Consider the following 19818-nt stretch of genomic DNA (forward strand, 5'->3'; position numbering starts at 1 on the left):
TGACCATGCTAACATGGAACTTGACGGTTTCAAGGAAGCCCCATTCTTAAAGCCACAATGCAGGATGTGAAGCTTTTCACTAAATAGCACTGTACGTGTAACGTTAACGTGTTGCTCGTTTAGTTGGGGGGAAATGTTGTGGATACATTTCAATGCGTTTTTGGCGTTTAATTTTTAGTTTTACTTTGAGTGTAAATTCGCCGAATATAAGTGCTAACTGTATAAAACCGATATTTTTCATAATTTTGATATATTTTCCAATATATCTTGATAATCGTAAAAATAAAAAATATTCAATTTTCGGGCGTTTAAGTGTACCGTTTCTTGCACGTAGCGTGTTTTTAAAAGTTTGTTCAAACCATAGACTGGCTCAAACACAACTTTGACGTTTGACGGGGGCAGCCTTAAAACCGACCGAGAAAAAAAAAGGAAGTAAGGGACCGTCTTTAAAGTGCCAGATCAAAGTTACTTTCTTTCTGAAAAATCTTCAGTAAACCCATGTAAAAAAGGATAGTTTTTAAAATGTTATAGCTGCAACTGTTTAAACAAGTAGATAGATAGATAGATAGATAGATAGATAGATAGATAGATAGATAGATAGATAGATAGATAATTAAAATTAAATAAACAATATAATATAAATTAAAATAGCTCAATCATGACAGAGATGGATATTCATGCTACAGAGTACTAGGCAACTATTTATTTGGCCTTTATTGAACCAAAAAAGAAGGTAGACTATTTACCAATAACAAAAGACCTTTTGATAGGGAATGTTTTTTTTGTTTTTTTTAAAGAAAAAAGACAAAAAATATCTAAGTTGAATGTGAGGGATCACAAGATGATTTTCTTTTTTTTTCTCACAAAAAAAAACTAAACAAACTTTATTCCTATTCGTCACATATACACGGTACAATGTAGTGAAATTCAATTACTGCATTTAACCCATCCTAAGTATTAGGAGCAATGGGCAACCTGGGAGCAATTACAATTTACTCTAACCTGTTAATAATGTTGGATAGTTGTGTATCTCTAAAGTGATCTGAACATTTGTCTCTGGTTGCAGCTTTTGCCACTCATTCATATAAGCAATCTGTTACAATGAAGGGGTTTGTATAGGTGGACTGTCTCCCTGGTGCGCCTGATCCACACAGTGTAGCCTCTGTAACTATACTCTGCTGAAACTTAAAAAATGAAACTTGCTGTGACTTTCTCCCTGGTTTTACTGCATTACAATTTTGAATAATAATGAATACACAGCTGAGTGGAAAAGCCAGTGTATTAATACCTGACAACTGTAATTCCTCTGATCACAGCTATGCTGCTGGCAGCAAAATATATCTCTGACTGTACACACAATTAATTCCATTCATGTCCACCTTGTCTTTCAAAATACAAAATACTTTTTAAGAAGTTGTGGTCTTTTGGTTAGTTTTTGTACTCTGAGTGGTACGTTTTGATAAGTATTCCATTAAGGAGATATTAAGGCTTAAAGAGAAATATGTTTTGGGGCATTTTTTTTACTTGATTGACTTGTGTCTCAGCTTCTATCCTCACAGCTGTGGTTGTCATTTACTCATCCCAGCTCAGCTTCACTCACACGTCCCCGTCTTTAAGCAGGATTTTTCAAACCTTAGACTTAGCTGTTCTTATCAACCAGGACAGGAGAAATTGTACAAATGAATAACAGTAATAAAAACGACACTATGGATACTATCTTACGCACGTCTCTCACATGTACCCTTTTACGTAACCCTCTCATCTTAATGTTAAATGTCAAAATGATTAATAGGTTTTGTATATATTATTATCATAACATGCTGTCTTTTGAAATCTCTACTTTTGTCCCACAATACAAACGCTTTATCCTGTCATCAATAATGGATCATTTAAAAAACAACAACTCAAAAGCTGTTAGCAAAAAAACTCTTTACTTTTTTTTTATCATGGGCATGATTGAATGTACAGCTTGGAACACAGCAGCAATACAGTATATTGTCCATCGGATTGCGCTATAAGAGAACAGAGGCTTTTGCATTAGCACCAGTGTAGTTGAGAGGTTACATCAGAGGATGTCCACGCGAGCAAAGGACTGGTCTGTGCCCAGATGGTTCTCCACAAACACCTCATACTTGCCAGCATCAGACAACTTTGCATTTTTGATGGTCAAGATCGTGTTGGTGTCTCCAATGTCAAAGAATACCCTGAAAGACAATTGTAGCACCTTTATTATCACTACTTGTTACATATGCTTTCCCTAGAATTCTAAATTACAATCACTTAATTTGCAATCTACAGTAATTGGATGGTGTGTGTGTGTGTGTATGTGTGTGTGTGTGTGTGTGTGTGTGTGTGTGTGTGTGTGTGTGTGTGTGTGTGTGTGTGTGTGGGCTTGTTTAACTATATTCGTGGAGTCCAAAAACCGGGAGTCCAGTATACTTGTGGGGTCCGGACAGCTTTGTGGGGCCAAAATGCTGGACCCCACAACTTTAAAGGGCTGTTTGAGGGTTAAGACTTGGTTTTAGGATTAGGGTTAGAATTAGGTTATGGTTAGGGTGAGGGTAAGGGTTAAGGTTAGGCATTTAGTTGTGATGGTTAAGGTTAGGGTAAGGGGCTAGGGAATGCATTATGTCAATGACGGGTCCCCACAAGGATAGTGCCACAAACCTGTGTGTGGGTGTGTTTGTGTGTATGTGTGTCCTGATGGCATTAGCTCACACACAATGCCTTTTCTCTATGTACACACATCCTGAAAAAGCATTGCACACACACACACACACACACTATAGAAATACATTATTACAGCATTCCTCCTAATTGAATCTCTAAGACAGCCTACCTGTCATCTTCTTCAATGTCATCTCCATCCTTAAGCCATGCAACATCTGGAGGAGGCTCCCCACTTATTTCAGCCTTGAGCACCACTGTTGTCCCTCTTTTGGCCTGCTTGTTGTCTGGGCCTTTAGAAACCTTAGCAGGGACTGGGGATGCATGATGCAAATACTACGTCAGCCACATGATTAATTGACGATCACAAGTGCTAGAATTGCAATTGCCTCAAAGATAGAAGTCGTACAGGATGGCGAAGGAATGTCCTGCCCTACTCTGTCTCGGATTAGCTAGTACTCGTTGCCTTTGTTTTTTGGATTGGTTAGGTTTAGGCAGGAGGAGTGAGATTAGTTAGGGTTAGGGTAAGAATACCAGGATAAGCCAATCAGAGGCAGAGTAGGGCGGAACATTCCTTTCGCCATCCTAGGAAATGCAAATTGGGACACAAGAGGCACTACTAATCACTAGAGGAATGAAGCCTTGGCTTCAGACAGGTCATAGGACGGGAGCAAACATTAGCATCAAGTCATTTCTGTCCACAGGTACAACTCTTTCTTCAGTTAGTACTTTTCACTTCATCTAGGATGATTGTTTAGGAACGTTTTTATTCCATTGTTCAAGAAAATTTGGTGTTTAGATCAACAATTTTATAGTAGACATTTTCGGAAATACTCTTATTCGCTTGCTTGCCAAAAGTTATATGAGATGATTGGCACCACTCTCGTATCTTTCCTGTAAATAATAATATAAGTCCACACCCAGCAGCTGGTTAGCTTAGCTTAGCATAAAGACCGGAAAAAGGAGGAAACAGGTAGCCTGGCTCTGTCTAAAGGTAACAAAAGCATGTTTCGTGAAATGTTGAACTATTTCTTGAAGCTGTTTGATTAAATTCTGATTCTTCCAATCATGCCGAATAAACAAAACTTGACTTGACTCATTGTAAAGTATAGAAACAACAAATGCCAACAGATGATCTGTACCCACCTTCCACTAGAATACAGGCAGATCCGTATGTCTGTCCAAATGGATTTTTTATGGAAACTGTGTATTTTCCCAGATCAGCCAGAACCCCATCTCTAACCACGAGTGCCACAAAATCCGGGTCTTCAAAAACGTAGCGGTACTTGGGACCATCCTTCAGCTCTTTGCCATCCTTGGACCAGACGATGAAAGGATCTGGAAAGGCGCTCACTCTGCACTCCAGCTTTGCAGCGCTGCCCTCAACAAGAACCACATCTTTGAGATCCTGCAGGATCTTGGGAGGGCCCTTCTCCCGCAGCTCTTTACGCGACCTATGTGAGAAACACAGGAATATAAGAATTCTTTCATGCTCAAAAGGCACTGGAATGTCAATGATGCCGACAGACACTGGATAGCGTTGTACCTGTGGCCACGATACGAGGCTTGGATTCGGACGGCAGCCTCCTGGACCTGAGGATCGCTGATGTTCAGAGTGCACCCAGGAGGGGGCGCAGGCTTCACTTTGGACATCTGCAGTGGTCAGAGCAGGTTAGCGTTAGGAGGAACCATTGAAATGAGTTAAAAACCTTATTTAAAATCCAATTTATCAGAGCAGGCATTTTTGACTTGTCATAGCAGGACAAGCACAGGTGGCTCTGTTCTATTCAAGTGTCCCAGTAAGCCATGACATTGTGACAGTGAGCCAGCATGAACAATACCAGGACCCTGAAACTGAAGCAGCTAAATGGAATTCAGCCATCATTCATTTTATTCATTGCACTTCTGCTTTTTCTACTGTGACATGTTCAAATCTGTGAAAAGGGCCTATATATTCTGACCACTGGAAAAGAAGAGTTAGGAGGATTTTAGTTTTTAAATACATTAAAACGCATGACCTTACCAAGCATTTTCTTCATTTACAACTTAATGTCACATCTCTTACCTTGGAGATCTTCACGCAGCAGCTCTCTTCTCCAGATCCACTCCAGAGGCAGCAACCCAAAACACTTCATGCTTTATATCTAGAGGTCCTCAGGGAGAACAACTCATCACCTAGACGTTCCTTTTCCTTCTTTGGATATAAAAAAATACTCAGCATGACCAGACTGATTGAGGATGCGCAGCAAATGTTGCAGCCATTCTTGTCTGTCCTTATAAAGCCTTCATATGAAATACTCGTGAGAATTTGGAGCAGTTAATAGTTTTGTTTGTGGTTGAAATGTGAGTCGTCCCTGGTGAGAATACACACACACGACTGTTGGTCGTCGGGGTCATGTGGAGGGAGTGGCCTCGGCCTGAACTGAGAACATTCTTTGATCATAAAGTATCATAAAATCATGACCTGACTTTGATCTTTTATTAAAGTGCAAACATCTTTCAAGTCATCTCTTCAGCTACTAGCACCAAGGAGTACAATTTAAACCATTTTAAAATATTGTAAGTTTAAAAATGGTTCATAGTAAATTCATAAAACTGCTTCCACTTTCACACACAGTTCCACTGAACAAACAGATAGCAAGAATACATATATTTATCATATTCCCTTTATTGTTCATAGCCTTAACAGCTGTCATGCCTTTTCCATGCCAGATTCAGAAATGTCACAAAATAAACAGCAGCAGCTATAACAAATACAGTCACTCAATAAATAAACAAATTGCGAAACACACAAAGCAGTCACAGTCATATAATCAAAAATAATCATTCATTTAACAAACTGTTTTTTTGTCTGTGGGTCTAATATCCATCACGAGGCACTGCAACACATTCAACAAAATACGGCATAGGATTTTAATACAAAATGTGGAGCGTTCAACATCTTTTTTTTTCAAAACTGTTACATAAATAGTTGTAGTTTCATTTTATATGATTATAGAACATAATATATTGCACAGAGACAGACAGTTTAGAATTGCATTCTCATGCTGATCTTGCATGTTTTCATTCAGGTTTAAAACAACTCCCTTTGTGCTCAACTTCCACTCTGCATAGGAAAATGACTGAGCTGCAGAAAAAAGGGCAGTATTTATCTAGCAATAGCATTAGAATATATAGAGCTAGTAAAATAATTTCGTAGAATTACTAACAATCTCTGTCAGTCAATACACAGATTAAAAGATTTTTTTGCTGAATGTATGACGCAGCTTTTTGTGATACTGTCGTAAAAGACTTACCAGTGTCTGATTGCAGTTCTTGATACTTTATGTATAATAAAATGAATCCAATCTGTCACAGAAATCTGTACTTGATATTAACACGCGTGACAGCAAAGGGATTCAAATGCTGGTCTTAAAACTGAATTTGCACTCACGAGGCAAAGCAATATCAAAGAAACAATACAACATAGCCATTTCTTTACCAAGAAATAATGAGGAAAAAGATCAAATGATCACTGCATCACTGATAAATGATCAATGTATTGTTAAAGCAAAAGGTGCTGGTACTGACGCCTGAGGATAAACTTCCAAAACAAATATTTAGGATCAACCATATTTGACCAAAAAGGGATAATGGGCATTTTCTGTGAGGTGAGACGTACCAATATATTTGGAAACGGACATTAAAACACCAATATGCCACTGAGTCTTATTCTACTTTCAATCCAAGGGACAAAAGTCGGTACGTGCCCAATTGCAGGAAAAGTTACATGTTTTAAGGGACTAAAACCAGAGTGAAAACAATTAGATACAATTTATGAATTATCCTATTCTGTAATGGTTTGCAAATCAACCAGGCATGCATTTACATTCTCTTGACTCTTTTCTGTGGACTGCAGAAACAAAGAGCCATCGAGAACATCTTGGAAGCCGCTGAAAAGGCTTCCCTTTGGCTTTGGCTAAAGAGGGCTGACTAGTGGGGCGAATTGAGCTACCTGGACACAAGCTGGGACCTGATCACCCCCGACACGGTCGCTCGGGCAAGGGTGTCTGATGATAAGACCCGAAACAGCTGATGACCTCGGGTATATCACTGATTTGTGTTTTTGAATGTTATTTTACGATTTTATTTAGAGGTACACACCTCAACATATCTCATATATAGGGCATGGAATAAGAGGTGTCTCTTACAAATTAATTAAATATTTCCTAGAGCTGTAAGGATTGTCTAAGATTTTTTAACATTTCATGTTTTGTATAGTTTGCAGGGGCTGTAATATTGCATGTTACTGTGTATAGTGTCTTACAAGCTTGTATGGGCTGGAAACCAAAAAAGGTGTATGCCACTTAATTAAGGGAATAAATAAATAATAATTTCTAATTTAATTCTAACCTGTTTAAATCTTACTTAACTTTATTTATTAAAGGTTCGGCATTTAAAAGCTATCATTTATAAAAAAAACCTAATAAATCAACCTTTTTTTTTTCAAAACAGTAGCTTTTAGAAATGGAAAATTACAGCAAAAATAAGAATTAAGATTATCATCAATGTCCTAAGGAACATCCTTTCTCAATGGTTTGGAAAGGCTATTGTTTATGCTGACTAATGCTAACTGGTTAAGGGCACTTGGAGGCACCCCAGTGTCACCAGTGGGTTTCTAAAGCGACTGAGTTTAGCACTAAAGCTCTGAATGATCTTACATTTAATAATGATCTCGTATCTCAGGCAAAGTGCTGTACGCACACTCTAAGAATACATTGACCGACTGACTCAGCAAACTTGTAAACGTCATTTTAGTAAACTCAGAGATGAGTGCAAATATCTCTGCGTGGTTAATCCCACTGGATCCTTTACACTGGGCTGAGTGGAAGAGCTAAGCTGAACTGGAAGCCAATGCTCTGGTTGTTAGCTTACTTGTGGTGAAGGAACTAGTGACAGTTCTGCATGGAGCCACTTATGCTGTGCATAGCGTCACTTGGAGCAAAAATGATGATCTAATAACGAATTCCAAAGCAAAACTCAGATTTTGAGAATCATTACTATGTTCAGTAACATTAGGGAAGAAATGTGTGCTGATTATAAGAGTCCTTTTCTAAAAGCCCTTTAGACGTATACTAGAATCCTCCTTTGTATTCTCTGAACTCAATTTACACTTTAAAAACTCAGAACAACAAAGTAACTGGAACTGCTACAATCTTGACAATCAGTGAGATGCTACAGCATTGTAAAAACACAGGTACTGTAGCACGAATAACACTGCTTAAGTTAAAGTTGGATTAAGTTTATGGAGAGCAATACTTAGCCCAATTCCGGGCTGTCCTTTATCACGGACACAAAATTAGACATCATAGAATTAACGTCTGGTCAGGAAACATACTCCTTGTTTTGAAATTGTGCTAAGTATTTTTTATCATCATTTTGGAATCTTGTCAATAACCTAAAGGAAACAATGTTTTTAACATCAAAACTCTAATTGCAGCAATTTTAGGCCTTCCGTGGTACGTAACTACAATGCATTCCCTCTAATCATTGTAGAGTTGACAGTAAGAAAGGAAGTAATTTATCCAAAATGTATGCAAAGTTACAAACCTTGAGGTACTAACTTGAAGACAACATCCTGCCTTGCATGAACAAGGTCCACCATATAAAAAAATTACAGTCAGGCTCTTGTAACTTTGAAAGAGTTCCGTTAAGTGTGAAAGCATTCTCTAGATTCTCTTTCAGAACCAGACAAGAAAAGTCTCTGTAGATCACAGCCACTGATTGTTTCTTGAGTTTTTTTTTTTCTTCCAACCAAGTTCAACAACTCAAACCTGAAGGGACCACCCCACCTCAGGGCCCAAAGTCTTGTCTGGCTCTGAGGATGTCCCCCCCCCCCCCGTAAAGTCACGACAACTGGTTTTTGGAAGCCTGTTTTCATTGGGTGAGAGGTGTTGGGGGTGAAATTGGCACATTTGGCGTGGCGGGGCTGGTGGGGGTTTGTGGCGAGCTCTGGTAGGACCGCAGGAGGACTTTGTGCTTGGTGGCCACCTCCTCTCGCCTGCGCTGCTGGTCGGCCAAGAATTCCTTGAGACGGGTAGTTGTAAAGGTGAGAGTCTGCCTGCGAAGGCGCATCAGGTAGGCGTCCTGAAGCCAGGAGTTATTGAAGCAGTCCTTAATGGAGGGACGGGCCCTGTTGAAGATCAGACAGTGAGGATCCAAATGTTAAAAACAGAAAGGGCAGCATACAATGTATTGTAATAAAGTCCTGTAAAGTGCTGTAAAATTAGGTCTCAGCAAAAGGCAGTGATAGAAATTCTGTGCAATACGGCAACTACAAAAAGGACTAATGTTCAGCTTACCAAGGGTAGCTACAGAGGATCTTTTTAAGAAACAGAGAGGCACTTTGGGACACATTCTGGTAGAGTTTAGAGAGGTCAAACTTTGCCGCCTGGATCCTGGCTTCAGTCTCCTGAGGATCATTTTCAATGAAAGGCGACTTGCCGCTTAGCCTGGAAAATCAACAATCAAAAACATGTCAACAATGCACAATGAAATCTAAGATGGTTCCTTAGGTTAGTTGTGAATTAGTCTTGCATTGCCAGACCTTCCTCCACAGCGCTGTGGAGGAAGGTCTGGCTAGTCCACACAGCATTCCGGGATAGGAGAAAAACGCGCTCTGGTTTATCGGCATTTCTTTAAACCAATCACAATCATCTTAGGTGGCGCTGAGTGCCGAGCCGAGCCACGGTGCCGCTGCAAAATAGCCTCGGGAAGGAACTTGTTTTGGTCGTTGTTTTAGTCGTGCAACAGAAAACTCAGATTGGACAGATAGTCTAGCTAGCTGTCTGAATTTACCCTGCAGAGATCTGAGGAGCAGTTAACCATAGTTTAAAATTACAACACAAAGAAAGCGGAAGGAAACGAGACATCCGAAAACAGACATCCGAATGGAGTGACATCCGGCAGAATTCCCGGCAGAACGAGAGCAATCCCGGAAGTGGAACGTCGTGGATATAGACTAGTTGTGAATCAAATTAATATCACAAGAGCAACAAGATGTCCAGACCATGAAAATCGCAGTATATAGAAAAGACCTGAGATCTGAAATCATAAGCCTCCTTTCACATAAAGAACACGATAACATGTCTATTTGAAGAGGGCCTGCTGGCTGGAGGCTATGAAAGCAGTACTCACATGATGAAAGTCAGTACACCCACACTCCAGATGTCAGCTGGAGGACCCACAACATCCCCTTTCAACATCTCTGGAGCTGAAGAAAGGAAAAATGTTTAGCCTTCATTGTTTTACACATAACTTTAATTACATCTGCAAATAGTCTTCATACTATGTAGTATGTATTTATTGATGTTGTCTGTGGTCTTTTTAAATATGTGAACGCATAGTTTTAGTTATTAGTTTATAATACCCCTGGGATTTTATAGCTAGTGCATGCCCACTGACAAAACAGTTAATGTAATTCTGAAGTTAATTGTACTTGTTTAATCCTCTAAGTGCCTTACCTTAATTGGCCTAACCACCATCAGTCACTTAGTAAATCCATAGAACATATTTCTATTCAATGATTTCTCTCAATATGCACAGGGACACTCATTTCTCCTAGGAACTTATATTTCTGATTGTTTAAATGAGGGTCTGTAATAATTGCTTTGTGTGGACAAATCAACTTAGTCATAATCTTGTGTGTGTATGTACTTTGTCCTCATGTCCCGCTTGCAAAATAGATTATGATTTAAATTAGACTTACTGAGTAAATACAGTTTAAGTAAGTTACCATCAAACTAACTAAATGATCAGTACAGGAATAATATTGACCTGAGCAATCAAATAAGAGCAATCATTGATTTTTGGCCACTTGAGGGCAGCGCAACAAGCTGTAAACACACTTTCATATTACCTTATAAGGTTGATTTTGCTAAAGTGTTAACAAAGAGTTGCTTATTTACACATCCAGCAGACACAAAGTCCAATATTCACGCTCCTTTAAAGGAACACGTCGACTTATTGGGACTTTAGCTTATTCACCGTAAACCCCAGAGTTAGGCGAAGCAGTAGTGCTACTTCTGCTACTTGGGCGGAATGATATGCTTTGCAGCACTTGAGAAGCCCCGAGCAGATCAGCACTGCTTCGCCTCCTGAGAATATAGTTCTCAGTATGTATACGGTTAGAAGATGGCTGTGTCTCATATGACCTTGTTATTTGTACACGCTGTGACTCTACAAATCACAACATGTAAATAGGAACACGTTGGCGTTATTTTGTCACTTATTCGGAGCAGTAGGCTAGTTGGAACCGGTTACCTTAAGGATCCGTGCTAGGCTAAGCTACCGGTGGAACTGTCGGACAGAGTTACAACACGCAGATGAGAAGGGTATGTATGGACTTATCTAACTCTGGGGGTTACGGTGAATAAGCTAAAGTCCCAATAAGTCTTTAAGCTCTGATTTGGTCTCTACCATCCTCTAAAGCAAATAGTGGTCGGTTTATTAGGGCTTTTTCTGTAAAAACAGCCACCTACTGCGTCTAGAAATGATGCTGATGAGAGCAGTGAGACTCAATCAAAACAGTAAAACGTTGTGGGCCACAAAACCAAAACAATGAGCAATTAATGCTAATAAGTTTTCACACAGTATGTTAACATAAAAATACTGATAGCGAAGCTTTAATTTTACATTCCCTGTGGGAATGCTCTTACACATATACTCAAGTGTTCCAATAGGAGGGCTGAACTGCTTGAGGAAAAGAGGGTTGTAAGTCTGAGCGCTGCCAAAGTCAATGATCTTGATGACGTTCATGTAGGTGATGATGATGTTCTCCGGCTTGATGTCCAGGTGGAGGATGCGTCGGGTATGGAGATAGTCCAGACCCTGGAGGATCTGCACAACATAGGTGACCACGTCATCCTCGGAGTAACGGAACCTGAAACGCAGCAGAAATCAGCTTGTGAGAGGGAGACTATTTTGAGGCAGTTGCTCATTGATGCATTTCTAAATAAATTCTGTTCTTTCAGTGTAAATGGGAAACCAGGTAACGGTTTCACGTCGGACAAGCAACCAATTGTACAGCTGTTTGGCTTCACCTGTCTATGAGGCTGAAGAGCAGCTCCTTCCCACTGCAGTACTCGGAGATCAGCACCAAGTAGCGCGGTGTGACGTACGCTTCGTGCAGGGCCATGATCCTGTCATGATGAAGTGACTTGAGGATGTCGTATTCCTGCAGCACCGTCTGCTTGCTGTCTGCCTCATATGGAACAATCTTAGCCATAAAGAGGTTGCCTGTGGCGTTTTCCCGGCACTCACGGATCACACCAAACCGACCCCTGTGTGACAAAGAATAAGTCAATGGTCCCTCTTCCAGGTTATTTTTTTGTTGCTGAAAACAGCTGCCTACTGTTGCTAAAAACAACAACAGATCAAACAGTAGGCCACAAATCCATGAGTTATAAGACGTTAAAGCAAGAGGTAGGGATTAGTGCAAGTGGATTATTTTTGAGTAACCCGGTCATGATTTCTGGAAAGACATTGCTGTTGAGGTTTTTTTTTTGCGCACCACAAGCCGAATGCCATCTAGTTAAATTATATTGGAGAAAAGGCAGACATCTCTATGGCCGTTATATCTCCAACACTGGGAAACTCACACCAAAATAATCTAGATTGATAAATAGCACTACAGATAAAAGAAAAAAATATGTATTTTGGGGTGAACTGTCTCTTTAATCTATTGTAAATATAATAATATTGATTATAGCGGCTTTAAAATCTCTTGTTTTCAAGGTACAGTTTAAAGTTGTCAGCCCACATTTGAGTTAGCTTTGCTTAAAATGGGTTGTTCATATTTAAGTCACTTTCCATTAATAGTGATTACCTTGCTTTTTCATCCATGAAGGTGTAAGGCTTCTGAGGAACTCCCTGGCGCAGAGATCCCTCTCCAGGCTTGCCCAAAGGCGTCCTGCGTCCCGAAGGTGTGGCCCTTCCAGATGGTGTGACCCGTCCAGATGGGGTACTCAGGCTGTCCCCTCCCTGCAGCAGTGGCGTCAAGCTCTGTACCATCACCACGGGCCGTGAGACAGCCACCGGTATGGGTTGTGACACAGTCACAGGTGGTGACACAATCACTGGTGGTGACACAGTCACAGGAGTGACTGAACGGGTGTTAGTTGTCGGTGTGGAACTAGATTGCGAAGGTGGAGTAACCCGCGCAGCCGCAGCTGGCACATACATGGGAACAGATGAAATAGGTTTCCCGATGGCAGGTGCAGGTGGTGGTACAGGAGATGGAGATTTGTTTGGGGCTGCATTTACAGGACTCCGAGGTTTGGGTGGGACAAGAGGGGGAGGTGCCAATTTGGTTTGGGGTTTGCTCACACTAATGTTAATGGTGGTCTTGGCTTTGGCTGCCGTAGCTTGGACAGCTGTGGTGGTCTGAACAGGAGCTTGTTCAGAGGGAGCTGTACTTACGGGCGCAGTAACAGCAGGGCGGCTAGCTTCAACCTGCACAGTGGGTTTGATGGTTACTGGAGAAGCAGATTTAGCCACAGAGGGAGCAGGAGCAGGAGCTGAAGTTGAGGGAGGGACAGGTGTTACTATAGTGGATTTACTGGGAGCTGGTTTAATGGGAGGCACTTTCATTGATGACATCATCACCACAGGGGGAGTAGTTGCAGGGACAGTCTTGACCACCACAGTAGCACTGGATTTAGCTGGTTCTAATGAAAGACAAAGGGAGGGGCAATAAGAGGGAGGATACACCTCAAAGACTTGATTTGATATATGAACACATTGTCCAACAAGGTATGTAATGTACACTGTCCCAGACAAATGATATTATCAACATACACATAAAAACCTAAAATGAGTTGAGAAAAACAAAAACTACACTTAATTGCAATCAGTTGCATCTGACTGTATCTGTTAAGGTAGGGACATACATAAAATAGTGCATTGAAAGTGAATTAATGTTGGCCTTATCTATAATGAATACAAAGGTCTGTTTGTATCAATGACTATTTTTGGAGATAATACATACCTGAAGCATCCAGGCTTACTACTTCTGAGAGGTTGCTATAGGGGCCCTGCCCAGCTTTATTGACACATGCCACCCTGAACCTGAAGGAGCCTCCTGCTGGCAGGTCAACCACATTGCAATAACAGTCTGCCACCCCTGTAGCCACGATCAACCAGTTGGTCTCACCTGGGGAGTAAAAATAAGATCAGTGTGCCCATTTTATTTCAAGAGACAATTTATAGTTATATTACATTACACTTGCAATATTTTAAATCAAATACACACAGACACCTTGTTTTGCAATTTATAAGTGAGTCTCATATCTCATGTGTGTTGACGCATTGATAAAGTACAAAAAACTTCCATTTTGTTAAATAGTGGTTCTTATGTTGCGAGGCTGCTACACTGTATTTATGTTTCAGGTTAGATTTCATCAGCCATAAACATATAGTTTGCTACTTCACCTTCACCACGATATGCCATAGCACACAAGTTACCATAGCAACCTTAAAGGTATACATCAGACAGGCACATACGTGTACTTCGCAAAATGTAAGGCTGTGTGACCCTTTTGGAGTGAATGAAGTAAATCAGAGGAATAAAACACTTTTCTGATTGTTCTTATAGCGGTTATGTTCTAAAGCACAAATAAACACACCCAGACCTCTGCAGGAAGGTGCCACATTGCTGGATTATGAGTTAATGCAGAGATTCTGTTTCTGTGTCTGTGTCAGGTAAACTTGCGCGTCGGTATCACACGCTGGAGTCAAAGCAGCGGTTGGGAATGAGAATGGGCTGCACAACCTGCCCCAACCTGTTATTGGCTGGGGGTTACACACCTACATAGAGCCCAAATGCTATTTGCCGATGCCAATAAAGATTCCACAATCCCACAAAAATAAGAAGAAAAGAGAAAATACAAGCAGAGGGCAGGATCCCTGCAGATACAGACACCACCACACACTTACTAGTGGGTCATAAGTGATGATTGAGAGGGATTCATTTTGAATTAGTCTATACATTGTTTTTTAGGAAAATCCTACGTATTATTCCTTTAACTTGTTTGTTGAGAGTAGGTGTGTTACAAAAAACCTCAGTATTCTGGGCAACCCACAGCATATGGTTTGAAACTCCATTACTCTTGGATCTATGTAACCCTTTTAAAACCTACGGTAAAAAAAAAATATCAACCATGAAATAATTGTCATTAAACACTGACCCTCTGCTTTCCTTTCCAGAGAGTATGTGCAGGGGGCTATTGTGTCTGAGGGCCTCCACAGTACCAGGGCTGTGTTGTTGTACTTCTGAGGTATTTCAGGGGTCCCAGGACGATTGGGCAGACCTGTAAAAACAAATGTATCCTTATTATATACATATCACTTGGCCTCCAGTGTCTTTTCAGGCTCTCTGTTGTCTACCCAGTAGACTATAACAGCCTTTATTACTGTATTTATTTATTTATTTATATAAAGTACTATAATAAAAATGTATCTCTCAGTTCTTACGAGCAAGCGATATTGTGCAAGAGCTGGACACTGCGGCCAGGGGGTTTGTAGCAACACATTCATAGACCCCGGCATCCTTTTTGGTGGTCTGCATGATCATCAGTAGCTGCCGACCATCAGGGCAGGCGATCATGTTCATCCTGGCATCAATCTCCAGGGGCTTCTTATCTGAGGAAACATGCATAAAAATGAGCTTTTATAATGAGATATAATGATGAAGATTTAAGTTTAACATCATAAATTAAAATGACGAAGAGTGTTAACTAAGTTCTGTTAAAATTTAAAAAAAATGTAAGAAATTATTAAAAACTTAAGGAATGTTACTTCTCATCTCCTGTACTATTTATTTGCACTGTCTGCAACTTCTCTTATCATGGGACCATATGTTAGTATGTAGCGAGATGCAATATAAAGTTTGGTTTATGGTTCTGCGTTAAATCTACGCTGTAGGTATGTACGTAGGTATGTACTGTACGTAGGTATACATAGATACGGACCCTACGCTGTACCCTATGCAGTAGCCTGACGTGCACCTCCTCAGAAATGTAACTACACGTCGCGGCGACAAATGTGATTGTCTGCTTGGCTGGGCTTGGTAGCAATGCATTTCCCTGTACTCATTTACGGGTTCTCCTTCTCCGTAAACAACATGAAATCGAGGAGAGGGTTAACTTTTACTGCTACAGATTTCCCACCGTGGTCAGAAAGAACAGGGGAGACATTTTGGTTCTCCGTCTCTGCCGCACTCATACACCCAAGAATAATTGGGCAAGTGAAGTAATTCTGACCATCCATCTGTGAGACCATTACACTGCCTTGTTTGCATCAGAGATCCTTACCTTTCATCCAGGTGATGTGTGGGTGGGGGCTGCCTGCTGGCAGACAGCTGAGTGTGACTGGATCCCCCTCCAACAGGACGTGATCCCTCAGTTTGATGTGGAATACTGGAGGGAAATCTGGGAGCAAAATACATTGGACCACTTAAATAATGTCCAAATATTGATGAAGTAAAATTAAAAGTTATGATTTGCTGTATCCAATGATGGTTAAGACCGACATCACTGGAACCACTGTACAACTTCTGACATAGGATCAGCTGAGAACCTTTGTCTTTGTGTTCTTCCCCCAAAACCCTCTTCATTTTTGCTATTGCTATAAAGAGGTATATGTATGAGCCATTCATCACACGTACATTTATGAAGCAATCAAATTGTATTTGTTTACTGATGTTGACATAAATTTGTGTGTTATGGTTTGGTAGACCATGTAGCATGCAATGTTTAAGAAAGGAAACGTTTCGTAACGAAGAAATGTTCTTCTGCTAAGCTAAGCTGCTGCTGCTGACTGACTAACTGCCCTATATTTAATGGAAAGATATGAGAGTGGTCTTCTTATCTAACTCTGGGGAAGAAAGCAATAAAGCTTATCTCCCCAAATGTCAAATTATTGCTTTAAGCTCTCATTACAGAATCTCTTCATGCACACTCCTGTGTAACTTACCAGAAGCTAGTCTGGAATAATGGCGTGAACGTAAGGAACTATTTTCTCTGGAGATTGCTGTTGGTATGTCCGGCTGTGATACTGTCTTGTCTCGCCTCCCTCTGGTCAGACCCCATCTGTCCCAGCGGGATCTGCGCTCAGTCTCCACAACTGTACAAGAAAAAATAATATTGCCTCCATGAATCAACCATCATGCATTACAGTACTTACAGTACTTTCTTGATAGTACTCTCCAAACACGGAGAACGTAAAACTTTTCAAAGATATGACGTATGAGTATATACCATACATACCCTTAGGTGTTTCTGACTTTAGGCTGGACATGGAGTCTAGAGACTCTGTTGAGGCACCATTACTGGCCTGAGATGCCAGCTGGTTCTGAGGAACACTGACATTCTTCATAGCACGGCTCTCTGACGTTGAACGACGAAGCAATGAAAGAATGGGTGTCCTCTTGGTTTCCTTGTCCTCTGATGCTTTCCTTTCCTCTGAGAAACTGCGAATTCTTGTGGAGATACCCGCCACTGTTGATTCAATCTTTCTGCGCATTGCCAAGACCGGCGATTCATTAGGTTTCTTTAGCTCCTTTTCATCTTGTTCCACCGACGCATTATCCCCACCATCCATGCGTGTCATCTCCACTTCCTTCTTCTCCTGTGACCCTCTTCGGCCGAGAGTCCAAGAAAGCCTACGTCTTGAAGCAATGGAATCCTCTTCTTTGGTTGTTTCGTCCTTGCGCTCAGTTGACGGAGTTCTCTTCAGGCGCATAGAGAGCCTTTTCATAAAGCCTTGGTCCTTTTGAGCTTCACGAAGGTCCAGGACTGACTTTGACTTCTCCTCAAGTCTTCTTGGTGCTAATTGCAATGGTGCACCGATTGGGCCCGGTCTGTATATCTCTTCACCTGACTCTGTGGAGTCTGGTGAAATTGCTTGTGATTTGTCCTCATTTTTTGACCGCGACAGAAATTTGAGACTTCTTGAGAGGGAAGATTCACGTTTTTTGAAGCGTGCCTCAAAGACCTCTTCAGAGGTAATGTCCTCAAAGTCAACTCCTGCTGAGAGCTCTTGTTGGGATGAAGAATGTATGGTAGTCTTCGGTGGACTGGGTTCTTTTGTCATCATTTCTGGTGATGCTACCCGGGAGTACACAGCAGCATGCTCAATGGTTGACATGATGGCTGGCTTTGGTGGACCAGGTAAAGCAGAGGACATGTTGGCAGGTGGAGATGTGGGTACCAATGTGTCAGTTGATACTGAGGATGATGAGGTGGCTGGAGCAACAATGGGTGTGGAAGGGCCTAAAGGTTGGTCATTGAGAGACTGAACTGAAGGGACCATGATGGTCTGCATAATACTTGCATATGCTGACGTGCTTCCATCTGGAAGAACAACTCGAGCAGGAAGCGAGGGTGGTACATAAGTTGACACATTTGCTGATGGATGGGGATATTCCTGTGTTGGTCTCACCATAACTGAGCTTGTGGTTATGATCATATCAGAAGATTTTGCAGGCATAGTTACTTCTTCTACATTTTCTTCAGAGATGTCTACATTTCCTTTTGCATTCGATTCAGCAACACTGACAATTCTTTCCTCTTCCTCTTTCATAATCTCTCCTTTTTCTTCTTGCTCGCTCTCTCCTTCTTCCTCCATTTTCTCTTCACGTTTCGAGCTTTGGGCCACAGGAGGAGGTGTAGGAATTCCCTGGCCCGTATACTCGGATTCAATCATTGGTTCTTCTGATATGCTCATGTCCTTCTCTGAGAAACCACTTGTGCTTGATCTCTCATCAAAATTACTATCTGTGGTCAGCCCATCCATCTTTTCGTTCATAGTGTCATCAGGCTTTATCTCTTTCTCCATTAATGACTCCTCGCTTTCCGTTTTGGTTGGACTTTCCTGCACAATAGACTCTGGTGTCTGCAGTTTTGGTGAAGGTTCCCTGGGAGTTACTGGACGGGAGTCTAGCTTGACTTGCTCAGTGAGAGATGACATGGATATAGCCTCCTTGAGCCTTCTCTCTTCTACCTGCGCCAAGGGTATCTCCAAGGGAGCTCCTAAACGGCGGTGTAAAGCTATGGGTTCTGAATCACCTTGGCTGAAGGAAGCAGTTTTGCGCAAAACTTTGGGTTTGGGAACGTCCTCCGTTGCAGAGTCGCTGGATGCAGCTCTGATTAGTGGGGGTGGGCCCAAGCGAGCAGTACGAGAGTAGCGATCTGAGGATATTGCACGTTTTTCATCTCCCATTCCTAATGTTTCCAACAGAGGTCCTCTCAGCCCACTCATCTTGTTGTCCACAGAGCCACCACGAAGCAGTCGCTGTCTCATCAGCTCCAGTTTAAGAGCATAGTCTTCTTGACTCATCTTGGCAGTTCCTGGGCTGGTGCTCCTCCTCGGTAGTTCCATAGAGACAGCTTTCTTGAGAACTCTCCTCCCATTCTCTTGGTTTCCTTCTCCAGCTCCTTCCTCCGGTGTAATCCGGAGCAGCAATGCACTGTCAGCTGAGCCTCCACGTCTTAGCTCTCCTCTTCGTGGTCCACCCTCTGGTTTGTCCAACTCCATGCTTGAACCCCTTCGCAGGGGTTTTCTAGTCAGCTGTGACTTTTGCGGCAATTCAGTGGGGGATTCTTCATCTGAGGAACCCCTGTCATTTTCTTGTGACGACCTTTTCCGCAGGTGGCCTTCACCTGATAATTCGACCCCTTCTTTATCTGTTTCTTTAGGGTCACACTCCATTGCCTTCTGGGCTTGAGCAGGAGACCCAGACAATATACTCGTTCCGTCCTGCTTTCCTGTTTCCTGCTCATTGGTCTGGATGTCATTAAGTGATATCCTTGATCCAGAAAATTCCATGTTAAGTGGCATTGGAATAAATGGCAGTTCACCAATGTCTTCATCAGAATCTGAAGATGATGATGGCAAAGGGGAACCTTCTTTAAGGTGCCTGGGAACGGCAATGGAGACATGGCTGGAGGAATCGTTTAGCAACTCAGGTATGGATCTCATGACCATTTTGGATTTATAGCTGATTAGTGAACGCTGTGAAAGAGGAAATATGATACAGTTAAAAAAAATGTAAAAGATGTGACCATATAATTATGGATAGGCATTCTAATTGTAACACAATATAGAAAGCCAGAA

At 41.5% G+C, this 19818-nt stretch overlaps 3 protein-coding genes across 5 annotated transcripts in view; all 3 read right to left on the minus strand.

The window, feature by feature from the left end:
* The window catches only part of ctdsp1 (CTD (carboxy-terminal domain, RNA polymerase II, polypeptide A) small phosphatase 1), a 33726-nt gene extending 33607 nt beyond the window's left edge, over positions 1-119 (minus strand). The window contains exon 1 of the mRNA XM_036004520.1: positions 1-119. This exon is cut by the window's left edge and continues 339 nt beyond it. The gene's annotated coding sequence lies outside the window, so the exon portion shown is untranslated.
* A 1810-nt stretch (positions 120-1929) lies between these two features.
* Positions 1930-4935, minus strand: LOC116044199 (SPEG neighbor protein). Of its 2 annotated transcripts, XM_031291222.2 has the most exons (5): positions 4733-4807; positions 4214-4320; positions 3814-4121; positions 2840-2981; positions 1930-2204 (listed from the first exon to the last, which is right to left on the minus strand). In XM_031291222.2, the coding sequence occupies exons 2-5, from the start codon at positions 4318-4320 to the stop codon at positions 2066-2068; spliced, it is 696 nt and encodes a 231-aa protein (XP_031147082.1). In that variant the 5' UTR covers positions 4733-4807; the 3' UTR covers positions 1930-2065. The 2 variants fall into 2 exon arrangements, with proteins under 2 accessions (XP_031147082.1, XP_035860415.1); XM_036004522.1 differs by having other exon boundaries at positions 3814-4320; positions 4733-4935.
* A 1613-nt stretch (positions 4936-6548) lies between these two features.
* The window catches only part of spegb (striated muscle enriched protein kinase b), a 44022-nt gene continuing 30752 nt past the window's right edge, over positions 6549-19818 (minus strand). Inside the window, exons 30-41 of one of the 2 annotated variants that reach the window (XM_036004519.1) lie at positions 16971-19716; positions 16678-16827; positions 16017-16133; positions 15178-15345; positions 14892-15014; positions 13694-13858; positions 12533-13373; positions 11748-11987; positions 11364-11587; positions 9844-9919; positions 9009-9158; positions 6549-8839 (exon numbers count right to left, since the gene is read on the minus strand). In XM_036004519.1, the coding sequence (XP_035860412.1) occupies positions 8584-8839; positions 9009-9158; positions 9844-9919; positions 11364-11587; positions 11748-11987; positions 12533-13373; positions 13694-13858; positions 14892-15014; positions 15178-15345; positions 16017-16133; positions 16678-16827; positions 16971-19716 (5256 nt within the window). In that variant the 3' untranslated portion in view covers positions 6549-8583. Of the gene's footprint in view, positions 8840-9008; positions 9159-9843; positions 9920-11363; positions 11588-11747; positions 11988-12532; positions 13374-13693; positions 13859-14891; positions 15015-15177; positions 15346-16016; positions 16134-16677; positions 16828-16961; positions 19717-19818 lie in introns of both variants that reach the window. The other variant, XM_036004518.1, reaches the window with a different exon arrangement.

The sequence above is a fragment of the Sander lucioperca genome, chromosome 8 (genome assembly GCF_008315115.2).
Source record: "Sander lucioperca isolate FBNREF2018 chromosome 8, SLUC_FBN_1.2, whole genome shotgun sequence".
NCBI lineage: Eukaryota > Metazoa > Chordata > Actinopteri > Perciformes > Percidae > Sander > Sander lucioperca.

Bases quoted from the DNA above. Each gene is read 5' to 3' on its own strand.
- LOC116044199 (XM_036004522.1), bottom strand. From the start codon at position 4,802: ATGAAGTGTTTTGGGTTGCTGCCTCTGGAGTGGATCTGGAGAAGAGAG. The intron at 4,321-4,732 runs GTAAGAGATGTG...TGACCACTGCAG, and splicing joins GCTGCGTGAAGATCTCCAAG to ATGTCCAAAGTGAAGCCTGC. The intron at 2,982-3,813 runs GTGGGTACAGAT...ATGCATCCCCAG, and splicing joins TGCCTGTATTCTAGTGGAAG to TCCCTGCTAAGGTTTCTAAA.